The sequence below is a fragment of the Salvelinus alpinus genome, chromosome 16 (genome assembly GCF_045679555.1).
Source record: "Salvelinus alpinus chromosome 16, SLU_Salpinus.1, whole genome shotgun sequence".
NCBI lineage: Eukaryota > Metazoa > Chordata > Actinopteri > Salmoniformes > Salmonidae > Salvelinus > Salvelinus alpinus.
The window spans coordinates 9,974,587-9,987,258 of record NC_092101.1 but is presented as its reverse complement, the minus strand read 5'-3'; the positions used below and the strand labels follow the sequence as shown (position 1 = coordinate 9,987,258).

The following is a 12,672-nucleotide window of genomic DNA, read 5'->3' as shown; positions in this document are numbered from 1 at the left end:
TTCTCTCTCTCTCTCTCTCTCTCTCTGTCGTGTTTTCTCTCTCTCTCTCTCTCTCTCTGTCGTGTTTTCTCTCTCTCTCTCTGTCGTGTTTTCTCTTTCTCTGTCGTGTTTTCTCTCTCTGTCGTGTTTTCTCTCTCTCTTTCTCTGTCGTGTTTTCTCTCTCTGTCGTGTTTTCTCTCTCTCTCTCTGTCGTGTTCTCTCTCTCTCTCTGTCGTGTTCTCTCTCTCTCTCTGTCGTGTTCTCTCTCTCTCTCTGTCGTGTTTTCTCTCTCTCTCTCTGTCGTGTTTTCTCTCTCTCTCTCTGTCGTGTTTTCTCTCTCTCTCTCTGTCGTGTTTTCTCTCTCTCTCTCTGTCGTGTTTTCTCTCTCTCTCTCTGTCGTGTTTTCTCTTTCTCTCTCTCTCTCTGTCGTGTTTTCTCTTTCTCTCTCTCTCTCTGTCGTGTTTTCTCTCTCTCTCTCTGTCGTGTTTTCTCTCTCTGTCGTGGTTTCTCTCTCTGTCGTGGTTTCTCTCTCTGTCGTGTTTTCTCTCCCTCTGTCGTGGTTTCTCTCTCTCTCCCTCTGTCGTGGTTTCTCTCTCTCTCTCTGTCGTGGTTTCTCTCTCTGTCGTGGTTTCTCTCTCTGTCGTGGTTTCTCTCCCTCTGTCGTGGTTTCTCTCTCTCTCCCTCTGTCGTGGTTTCTCTCTTGCCCATTTATTAAATTTTTCAATACCCTTCCACTTTCCATCTATTTCCTCTCACCCCTCTTTCTCATGCTTTCCCTTTTTTATTTCTCTGTTATCTCTGTCCTTCCCTCTCTCTTTCTCCCCCTCTCTATGCACACCTGTGTGTCAGGTATCAGGTGTGGACCTCCAGAACGCCAGCCATGAGGATGCGGTCCAGGCCATCAAGGCAGCTCCCAGTCCCGTGGTCTTCATCGTCCAGAGCCTCACTGCCACGCCGCGGGTAAACACACCACACACACACACACACACGTCTGTGTGTACCCACATAGGTACACGCGCGCACACAGGAGCACAACCCAAATATATACTTTGATGTCCCTCTGATGCTCAAGTGGTTGTCTTTTGGAAAGGCAGAGGTACCCATGCCCCCTTCTTTGCCTTAGAGAATTGGTTTGGTGGCATTCACACCACGTTTCCTCTGCTTCCCTTGTAGGTTGTACTTTCTGTCAGAATGTCTTGTAGTTGGTTTGTTATTTCGGGCTGGTGCTTGGTGTCTGTCCTCTAAGCATGAATGGCGTTTGACGCTCTTTCTGTGTGCCTGTGCGTGTTTGTGTGTGTGTGTGTGTGTGTGTGTGTGCGCGCGCACCTATGTTTGCATGTGTCTTTCTCTTTCCAGCCTGTCTCGCTAACCGCGCCCAGTTACAACAAACACAAGGCAAAGAGGAGAGTCATGCCGGTAAGCAGCCCCCACTTTCTGACAACATTTTCTGGTGGTGGAAATGTGGCGGGCTTCGTTATATCTTCTGAAATAGTTCAACTCTGTCGTTTGTGTGTGAGACCCATTTCTCTAATTACAATTATTATTATTTTTTTTACTGTTGATGTCTTTGCTTTAGCATCAGTGGCCTTGTCATTCATGCTAATAAAGTTTCTCAGAGAGGAGGTAGAGCGAGGAGGTAGAGCGAGGAGGTAGAGCGAGAGGAGAGTTTCGACACTGCGACCCAGCTTCAGGAAATGACTGATCTCAATCGAGAGCCAATCAAGTCTCATCACTCTAACTTCCCTAGCGAGACTAGCTTGATTACGACACCGTCAGCCGGCAATTAATTGAAACCTTAATCATTTGGCTTTAACAGACCCAGATTTGATTTCTATTAGGGTCACGTCCGCCTCTGGAGGACGAAGGTCTGTTAAACACAACGAGGAAGACGTTTAATTACATCGAGATACTATGATTACCTTTTTTACTCCTGTGTCCCAAGTCCAACTGTGGACTACAGTGTCTATCTCCCTCTGGGTAATGTGGGAGGAGGGAAGTGTATGAGGTGGATGGGGACCTACACTGCCAGTGAGCGATGTTCGGGAACGTTAGAGAATTGACCTCATTTTAGAGGTCTGAGAATGTAGACAAGGAGCACTTTCACATTTCCGCACATGTACAGCACAGTTACATTTCCCAAACACTTTATTGCGATAGGGAGATGCTTGAGTGCTGTCGGGCAGATTCACACACACACGCGCGCCACATTTCATCCTCCTTCCCTTTTCCCTCACTCCTGGAGGCGCAGGCCCTCTCTCTTCTCCTGTTTTTTTGTCCTTCTCCAAGGCTGCTCTTTGACATTTCCGAGGACAGAGTCACCTCTCATCTTGGGTGAACACTTCCTCAAGCAGAGAGGTAGACGTTCAAGTCACCTGTACGGTTCCTTCCGATTCGGTGCAGATTAATGGTAGGAGGTGAGGAAGAAAGCTACTTTCGACTCTGTCGGGGATGGATCACTTTGATCCTGACAGCCGTAACACCGGTTCTATGAACTAAGCTGCGCATTTAGTTGGCTACTTTAAAAATAAACGAAATCCACAGCAGGCGGCTTTTTAATTGGGTGGCGGGCTGGTTCTGGCCCGCGGTGCAGTAGTTGTCCTGTGTCTACCCTAGCCCCACACCTGTGATTCATATCTTTGGTGTTTCTGAGAAGCATGGTGTCTTTGCCCTAATCTGCAGAACGCAGCAGTAGGAGGCGCCCCTCCCCCGATGAGACTCCCCCCGCCCTACCGGCCCCCCAGTCAGCTGACAGAGGAGCAGGACGAGGAGCTGGAGGAGGCCAAAGGTCAGTCTTTGCTCTCTCGACCAATCGTAAACTGTGTTGCCTCTCTGACCAGTTGTCAACTGTGTTCTTGGGTACGTCCAATGAAAACTTTGCCTTGGTGTGTGTGTGTATATAAGCCTTAAAGGGATAGTTCACCTAAACAGCATTACTTGAATATTTATTGTATCTTGGAAAGTCATTTGAGCATTTGGTTAAACTATCCTTTTAAGTGAAAGTCAATCAACTGTCCCTGTCTGGCTCTGAGCTCCACTCTATTGTCCTGGTCCCTTCAGACTTCAGACCCTCCATTAGTGGTGTTGACGGGGGTTCAGCTAGCCTGGATTCCCGCAAGGTAAACAATGGTGAAACGGAGCATTATAGTTGGATTCCAGGCTAGACTTCCAGCACCCATACAATGCCAAAGTGCTTTAAGCCCCCGGTGTAAAAACACTACACAAACCCAATCTATACTTACAGTGTGTTCCCTAGTCACCTCCTCCGCCAATTTCCCAACAACCAAGAAAGTCAGTGAAGCTGGAACTCTTAGGGAATGGAGGTGAGCTCATTGCTGTGTTTACGTTCCAACGCTTCCCCTCCCCTGAGCTATTGAAGTGGGTGACTAACGTCTGTCTGTCCGGTGGGCCCCGAAGGGTTGCCTCTTTCAGTGGCTCCTCCACATGGGAGAGCGCACGCACAAATAACACACACACACACACATTATAAAAGCTTTTCCTTCTGACAACTTGTGGGGCGAGATGAGGTAAAGGTTGGAGTCGTCTCCACCGCAATCAATGCTACATTCATTCAGTAGATGTCACAGTGATGGTCGAAATGGAATTGTTAGGAAGGACTGGTACATTTTAAGACTTTCTTGAATTATATTTTTTTACCAGACACACACACACACACACGTTTGTTCGCATGTAATGGGGGAATTTGCAGTCGCCTCTGCTACCATCATTTCTGCTTTAGTTCTGTAAATGTTAGCTCAAGCTTTTAAATGGCATTGTAAAGACAGGTACAGCGATGGAGTGGAACGTGTGTGGGACTATGGACATTGGCAAACACTGATCCTAGATCAGGACCATGGGCGGTAAATGGAAGGGCTGCGCTGGGGGCGAACTGACACGGCATACTGATTCCAGACCTGGGTTCAAATACTATTCGAAAACATTGAAATACATTCGCGTGAATCTGCCTTACTCCAAGGGTTTGCCGTTTTGTGACTATGCTGTTGGCCCGTTACGCCAGGTAAGGTCCATTGAGCACAGATAAAGCGTGACTATGCTGTTGGCCTGTTAAGCTAGGTAAGGTCCATTGAGCACAGATAAAGCCATTTTGAAATGATTTTGAATAGTGTTTGAACCCAGGTGTCATGTGGAAATGAAGACTCACAGTAAATCCTCCACAAAGATGAGAGCTTGTTTGGCAAGGTTTATACTACGGTACGTGGAGTGGCTCTGAATGAATGCTGTGACGTAATCCCAAGAAACGTGTCCGTATAGGCTACGAGGCAGCACTCAACATCTAGTGTAGTCAAATCTAGGCCTAGAGGTACTTAATAGCTTGGCCGGAGAGAGTTTCGGTGGCACAAAGTTTTGCTACGTTATGCCCGAATGAATATGACCCATGTCCATGTGTATTGAATATGACCCATGTGTATTCATTAGAGCGCACAGTAGCAAAACTTTTGCACATTGTTTTTCTTATTGGACATGGAAGTCTCCTCTGGTGTCCCAGGTCTCAATCCCTGAAAGAAGGGCTCATGTCAAAAGTAGTCCATTATGTAGGGAATAGGTTGCCATTTGGGACATTCATTTGTTTTTTATGTTGATGTAATAAAGATTTTATGAATTTGTCATGACTGGTCAGCTGTAATCATGCAATAATCACTAGAACACAAAACGTACATTAGCATAATGCCTGTTGTCCTATGCATGAATAATTTGTTTGGCCGGCTAGATAATTGCTATCAGGGACAGGCACTTCAAATAGGCATATACATCTTTTTAAAAGTCCTCCGTTATAGCTCCAAAATTGTTGTAAAATTTCATTGAATTCTACAAAATTGGCGAGACCCAAGAACCACACACAACATCCCCAGTCCATTCTCCCTTGTGATGTACGTCCCTGAGTTATAGTTTCTGGGATGCCAAAGTATTTTGGACTGAACTGGTGTGTGTGTGTGTGTGCACTCTGAATCAATGTGTGCAGCGTTACTGTAAATGAATGCCACCATCTGGACCACGGTTCTGGTTGGAAAGAACACTGCGGGGTAGACTATTCACCAGTGGCCAGGCAATGGAGGAGGGAGAGAGAAATGTGTGTTGCAGCCAGAGCTGGCATTTATCCCAGCCTGGCAACATGTCTTCTAGCTGTATGAATAATTGAGGAGGCAGCCAGCGCCGTTTGGGTCCTGGATGCTGATTGACTGAAACATATCAGACAATATACCACGGATATGATGCAAAAATATTTGTTTACAGTTCTATTAATGTTGGTAACCAGTTTATAATAGCAATAAGACACCTTAGGGGTTTGTGGTATATGGCCAATATATCCCCAGCTAAGGGCTGCGTCCAGGCACTCCGCGTTGCGTCGTACGAAAGAACAACCCTTAGCTATGGCCATATACCACACCCCCTCTGGCCTTATTGATTAAATATACCACACCCCCTCTGGCCTTATTGATTAAATATACCACACCCCTTCTGGCCTTATTGATTAAATATACCACACCCCCTCTGGCCTTATTGATTAAATATACCACACCCCCTCTGGCTTTACTGTAACCTATAGCCTACAGAATATGCATACTATGCATGTACTGTGCATTTGGAACGTATTCAGACCCCTTGACCTTCTCCACATTTTGTTACGTTACAGCCTTATTCTAAAATGGATCAAATAGTTTGTTGCCCCACGTCAATCCTCACACAATAGCTTACAGTGACGAAGTAAAAACAGGTTTTTAGAAATGTTAGCAAATGTATTACAAATAAATAAAACATTTTACTTAAGTATTCAGACCCTTTACTCAGTACTTTGTTGAAGCACCTTTGGCAGCAATTACACCCTCAAATCTTCTTGGGTATGACGCTACAAGCTTGGCACACCAGTATTTGTGGAGGTTCTCCCATTCTTCTCTGCAGATCCTCTCAAGCTCTGTCAGGTTTGATGGGGAGCGTCGCTGCACAGCTGTTTCCAGGTCTCTCCAGAGATGTTTGATTGGGTTTAAGTCAGGGCTTTGGCTGAGCCACTCAAGGACATTCAGAGACTTGTCCCAAAGTGTGCTTAGGGTCGCTGTCCTGTTGGAAGGTGAACCTTCACCCCAGTCTGAGATCCTCAGCGCTCTGGAGCAGGTTTTCATCAAGGATCTCTCTGTACTTTGCTCCAATCAATTTTCTCTCGATCCTGACTAGTCTCCCACAGCATAATGCTGCCACCACAATGTTTCACCATAGGGATGATGCCAGGTTTCCTCCAGACGTGACGATTGGCATTCAGGCCAAAGAGTTCAATCTTGGTTTCATCAAACCAGAGAATCTTGTTTCCAAGCTGGCTGTCATGTGCCTTTTACTGAGGAGTGGCTTCTGTCTGGCTACTCTACCATAAAGGTGAACTTCTGCAGAGATGGTTGTCCTTCTGGAATGTTCTCCCACAGAGCACCTCAAGAGCTCTTGTCAGAGTGACCATTGGGTTCTTGGTCACCTCCCTGACCAAGGCCCTTCTCCCCCGATTTCTCAGTTTGGCCGGGCGACCAGATCGAGGAAGAGTCTTGGTGGTTCCAAACTTGTTCCATTTTAAGAATGATGGAGGCCACTGTGTTCTTGGGGACCTTCGATGCTGCAGAAATGTTTTGGTACCCTTCCCCAGATCTATTCCTCGACACAATCCTGTCTCAGAGCTCTACGGACAATTCCGTCGACCACGTGGCTTGGTTTTTGCTCTGACATGAACTGTCAACTGTAGGACCTTACATGTCCAATCAGTTGAATTTACCACAGGTGGACTCATATCAAGTTGTAGAAACATCTCAAGGATGATCAATGTCGAGTCTCATAGTAAAGGGTCTGAATACTTGTATTTCTGTTTTATTTTTAATACATTTGCAAAAATGTCAAAACCTGATTCCGCCTTGTCGTTATGGGGTATGGTGTGGAGATTGATGAAGGGGGAAAAAAACTATTTAATCAATTTTAGAATAAGGCTGTCATGTAAAAAGTCTGAATACTTTCCAAATGCACTCTATGTAGAGCCAAGAAGACGCACACTTGTCGCGCAAACTGTTTATGTACACACACTCAAACTGATACACACATTGCTCAAATGCAAACTGTACCTACAGCATTCTATATGAGAAATTCAGAGCCACAGGGCTTTGCTCAGACATTGGAGAACTCAGTAGAGCGACAAGTATCTCACCTACAGTACTACTGTAATAAATAAGACCTCAGATCTTTTCTGTCCTGGTGTGTTTGGAGATTGTTTTATTTGATAAATGGCCTTGCCCCCAGTGGATCCACTGTCCTTGGAGAAGATAACAGTTGGGATCGCACTGTAGTGTGGAGTCACTGTAGTCTTGCAAAACCAGAAATCATGTTTGAGTTAGTACGTAATTGAGTTTGTTTCATACTGTGAAATTGGTGTCGGATTGATTGTTGTGCGTGCCTGCTTGCTTGCGTGTGTGAGAGAGCGTGTGTGTGTCGGTGGTGTAAAAAGTACCCACTTGTCATACTTGAGTAAAAGTAAAGATGGCTTAATTGAACATTTCTCAAGTAAAGGTTCACACTGCAAAATACTACTTGAGTAAAAGTATTTGGTTTTAAATATTCTTAAGTATCAAAAGTAAATGTAATTGCAAAAACATACTTTAGTATCAAAAGTATTAGTAATTTTAAATTCCCTATATTAAGAGAACCAGACTTTTTGTTTTGTTTTTGCGGATAGCCCGGGGCACAATCCAACACTCAGACATCCTTTACAAATGAAGCATTTGTGTTTAGTGAGTCTGCCAGAATTGTGGCAGTAGGGATAACCAGGGATGTTCTCTTGATAAGTGTGTGAATTGGATCATTTTCTGTCCTGCTAAGCATTCAAAATGTAACTAGTACTTTTTGGGTGTCAGGGAAAATGTATGGAGTAAAAAGTACGTCATTTTCTTTAAGAATGTAGTAAAGTAAAAGTTGTCAAAAATATAAATAGTTAACTACAGATACCCCCCAAAAATACTTCAGTACTTTTCACCACTGCTGTGTGTGTAGTTTAACATATCGCTGTAACATAATTGGTGTGTGTGTTACATGTAACTGGTCATGTTTGCAGTGGCTCATTGTAAACCAGCGAGACTTAAGGAAACGAACTATGTGTCCCCAATGTGCAAGAGAACAATGTGTGTTGGTATAGTACAGCCTCTGTTTTCTTGATTGATTCTGCTGTCATTGCATAGGAAAATCAATAAATGACACATGGCAGAGGCGTATAGAAGTCGCTGCAAGGCAAAACACACACTGGTCTAGCACCCTGTCGCTGTGAGAGCGAAGAAGAAAGTTGACTAGATGCTGAGGGCTGTAGTGTGTGTGTCTGTGTGTTCTCATATTCTAACAGCAGTGTCCATCGAGAGGCTTGAGTGCTTATCCATGTACCTCCATTGTTTCTTATACGTCTGTGCACATTCCTGAGTTCAGTCATGTACTTAGATGGCACAAGGGGGATTCCCTGGTAGGTGTGTGTGTGTGTGAGACACTTGGTAGTTTAGGCTACCTTTTCAGAGGAAGTAGACTGTTAGTGATTCAGCAACACCACTCGAGGGGCTACCGTCCACACAATACACTACTGCACCACACTCGCTCCTGTCTACTAGCTAGTAGCTACATTTCCCTCTCACATGGATGCAAACAAGTCACTTTTCGGGGCGAAATTCGCCGTTCTGAATCCAAAGTAGGTGACCTACGTGATTCGTGTAGATCCAATGAAAAAAGTTTGGGAGAGGGGTGTATCCAAGGCTCAGCTAATCGTTCACATAACAACAGAATGCAGCAAGTGACTGAAGAGAGACGAGACCACCGATTTGCTAGTTACAGCATCAGCGCACGCTCTGGAAAGACAGCAGAGAGTGGAAAGGCAGTTTGCCAGTTACAGCAGCGCGTCCCCTGAACGATAACGAAGAGGTAGGTGAGAAGCCTGACCACGGAGACGGGGGTGAGGTGATAAAGCGTACTTCACGAGCTGTAACCGAAAAACAACTGGCATTTGGAATATTTAAGTTGAGGGAGAAAGTGTGGTGGAACAAGTATTGTTAAGTATCTTGCTAGCTGGATCGAATTCTCCCTAAGCTAGCCAGAGAAATGTTGAGCAACATTAACCAACTTAACCTCAATTATTTGATCAGTTATGGTGTGAAAATTAGCTGGCTAATAAAGTCAGACCGCTAGCTAGCTAATGTTACAACATCAGATGAGCTAACGTTAGTAACCTAACCAATTCGCTCCAGTATTAACTGGTAATGTTGCCGTTCCTCAAGTTGTAACACGTTAGTTGCTTACTGGACCCAGCCAATCTGTGTGAAATGTTAACTAGCTAATAAAGTAACTACTATCTGTGAATTAACAGTAATGCTTTCCCTCTACAGTATGTGGTTAATTTGAGAGAATGAGAGAATTAGGTGACAATGAGGCGTTGCTTGTTAAACAAGTGTAGCTGTAGCTGGGCTTGGCTTAAGCTGGATGACACTATAGAGGTGAAGGAACACCACACACTTTCCCTCTTTCTCACTTTTTCAATACAGTGGATAAAATGGGGTATGCCAGGAGTACTCTCTGCCTGAAAGAGATCAATTATGCCAACAAAGGGTCTCATGCTCTGCTTGCACGTTGTATAACAGATGTCCACAGCAGGCAGAAAGTGTACAATGTAATAATGTGCAGTGTAGCCCAAAGATATTGCTTTTGTTGTGTTGAACTTGACAGTAACACGTGTGTGTGTGAGTGAGGGGGGGTTATTACATGTTTTACTCGGTGAATGTTATTTTTGCACACATGTAGCCTTGTGCACTTGATCGATGTCTACTATAGTGGCCACTATAATAGAGCAAAAATAGAATGCCTGTTTGTTCTATTTCTACTTTAAGATGTTTTTTTCCTAAGTGCAATATTTAGATGTGTGTGTGGTCACAAGCGTTCTATTATAAAGGCTGTCATGGTAACAAGCGTTCTATTATAAAGGCTGTCATAGCTAACTGCAATATCAGTGTATTGTTTTTTTCTCAAGACTTGAGTGTCAAATGACATTATTTTGCTAGCTTTGAATTAGGTTCACATGAACCACTTTTTATTTTACACACAGAAGCTGATCGTGTAGATCATATTCTTTGTTGTTTAATTAGTTAAAATCTGCATTTCCCCCTAGCAGGGATTTTGTTTTGCATGTTTCAGTGCGAAAAGAAAGAAAAAAGGTCACCTTTTTGGCCCTTCAGCAGTTTGTGTCCCTGCTCTCAGCTCCGACAGTGACTCTAGTCATGTTTCTGCCCGTTGGCAGGTGGCTGTGTGTGTCTTTCATCACAACACCCTACCTAGCATTAATGAACGCTGCCCCAAACATCATATTGAGTGTGAGACGACGGAACGTTAATACCACCACAGTGGTTTGTAATCACACAACTGTCTATGGGGCCTGAATCCTAGCATCCACGTCATTCTCCCATTGGCATCAATGCATGACTAAGTGGAAGTTAGGGTTCAGCCCTTAATGAATATAGCCTGGCCTATATGATAACAATTATACGTTATAATAAATGGATCCCACGTGTCATAGTGTGATGGGTGATTGATAGTGACGTTAACTCCCTGTCCATATGTAATGTGAGCTGAGTGATTGATAATTGCTGCGGCGAGGAGCGACCGGTGGCGGAAGGAGGTATGGATTTCTTGTTGCTCTCTAATTACGCTGGCCACTCACTTTGTGTGTGCGTATGTGGTTCTCTGTACGTGTGTGTGTGTACGCCACTCAGTGTGTGAGTGTGAGGTCTCCAGTGTGTTGTGGTCCTGGACAGCGTGTGTGTTAAGGATTGAAGTGGGTCAAGAGCCAGCTATACCCCAATCATTGTCACAATGACTGGTACTAAGGCCCAGCCTGTCTGTCTGTCGAAGAGTCTGTCTTCCTGTCTGTTAGTCTGTCTGTGTCTGAGAGTGTCTGTGTTCCTAGTCCGTCTTTGTCTGTCTGAGAGCCAGTCTGTCTGCGTTGTCTCTCACTGCAGGGGAGGAGTACCTTAAATGACATTTTGCTGCAGTCACAGCCCGTCTCAGTCTCTCCGCTGCTGCAGTCACAGCCTCTCCGCTGCTGCAGTCACAGCCTCTCTGCTGCTGTCACAGCCTCTCTGCTGCTGCAGTCTCAGTCTCTCCGCTGCTGCAGTCTCAGCCTCTCCGCTGCTGCAGTCACAGCCTCTCCGCTGCTTGCAGTCACAGCCTCTCCGCTGCTGCAGTCACAGCCTCTCCGCTGCTGCAGTCTCAGCCTCTCCGCTGCTGCAGTCACAGCCGCTCCGCTGCTGCAGTCACAGCCCTTCTCAGTCTCTCCGCTGCTGCAGTCACAGCCTCTCCGCTGCTGCAGTCACAGCCCTTCTCAGTCTCTCCGCTGCTGCAGTCACAGCCTCTCCGCTGCTGCAGTCACAGCCTCTCCGCTGCTGCAGTCACAGCCTCTCCGCTGCTGCAGTCACAGCCTCTCCGCTGCTGCAGTCACAGCCCTTCTCAGTCTCTCCGCTGCTGCAGCCACAGCCCTTCTCAGTCTCTCCGCTGCTGCAGTCACAGCCTCTCCGCTGCTGCAGTCACAGCCCTTCTCAGTCTCTCCGCTGCTGCAGTCACAGCCTCTCCGCTGCTGCAGTCACAGCCCTTCTCAGCCTCTCCGCTGCTGCAGTCACAGCCTCTCCGCTGCTGCAGTCACAGCCTCTCCGCTGCTGCAGTCACAGCCTCTCCGCTGCTGCAGCCACAGCCCGTCTCAGTCTCTCCGCTGCTGCAGCCACAGCCCTTCTCAGTCTCTCCGCTGCTGCAGTCACAGCCCGTCTCAGTCTCTCCGCTGCTGCAGCCACAGCCCTTCTCAGTCTCTCCGCTGCTGCAGTCACAGCCCTTCTCAGTCTCTCCGCTGCTGCAGTCACAGCCTCTCCGCTGCTGCAGCCACAGCCCTTCTCAGTCTCTCCGCTGCTGCAGTCCTGCTCTGTGGCTCACATAGTGCTTTTGGACTTGTTGGAATGCTAGGGTACTAGAGAACTCTAAACGATAGCAGTTCAGTTACGAGAGCCCTGGTGAGGGGGCTATAAGACAGAGCAGGAAAAGTATTGGCTTTAACATGATGGTAACACACGGTCTGAGTCCCAAATGGCACCACATTCATTTCATACTGTCGTTCGCTACTTTTCTATAAGGCTCCTATCAAAAGTAGTGAACTATATAGAGAATAGGCTGCCGTTTGGGACCGGCCCACTGATTTTGTCGTTCATTCACGTCCTGATACTTTACAATATCTGATGTTTATTCTGGTGTGGTGTGAAATGGTTGTTTCTACGTTGATTTTGGGGTGAACTGTCCCTTTAGCTGGTGTTTGGTGTGGGTACCTAGGGTGGTGACGGGAGCTCAGCTTTCTCTTGGTGTCAGGGTGTGGGTGTGGGGATGTGTGTGTGAAGGGTAGGTCAGCCAGTGTTTTGTCAAGCGCTGGGTAGGAAAATTGATGTGATGTCTGAAGAGCTGTTGCTGTTCTCAATGTTGCTTATAAGCTAGTCAATGTGCATAGCTTAAAAAAACACTTTTCGGCCTCCCGGGTGGCGCAGTGGTCTAGGGCACTGCCACCAGAGACTCTGGGTTCGCGCTCAGGCTCTGTCGCAGCCGGCCGCGACCGGGAGGTCCGTGGGGCGTCGCACAATTGGCCTAGCGTCGTCCGGGTTA

At 46.3% G+C, this 12,672-nt stretch overlaps 1 protein-coding gene across 7 annotated transcripts in view; it reads left to right on the top strand.

Moving 5' to 3' along the window:
- LOC139540762 (inaD-like protein) overlaps positions 1-12,672 on the top strand; it is a 176,411-nt gene that overhangs the window by 68,421 nt on the left and 95,318 nt on the right. For 6 of the 7 annotated variants that reach the window (XM_071344704.1, XM_071344701.1, XM_071344700.1 and 3 more), the window contains 3 exons: positions 829-939; positions 1,336-1,395; positions 2,659-2,764. In XM_071344704.1, the coding sequence (XP_071200805.1) occupies positions 829-939; positions 1,336-1,395; positions 2,659-2,764 (277 nt within the window). The remainder of the gene's footprint in view (positions 1-828; positions 940-1,335; positions 1,396-2,658; positions 2,765-12,672) is intronic. The other variant, XM_071344702.1, reaches the window with a different exon arrangement.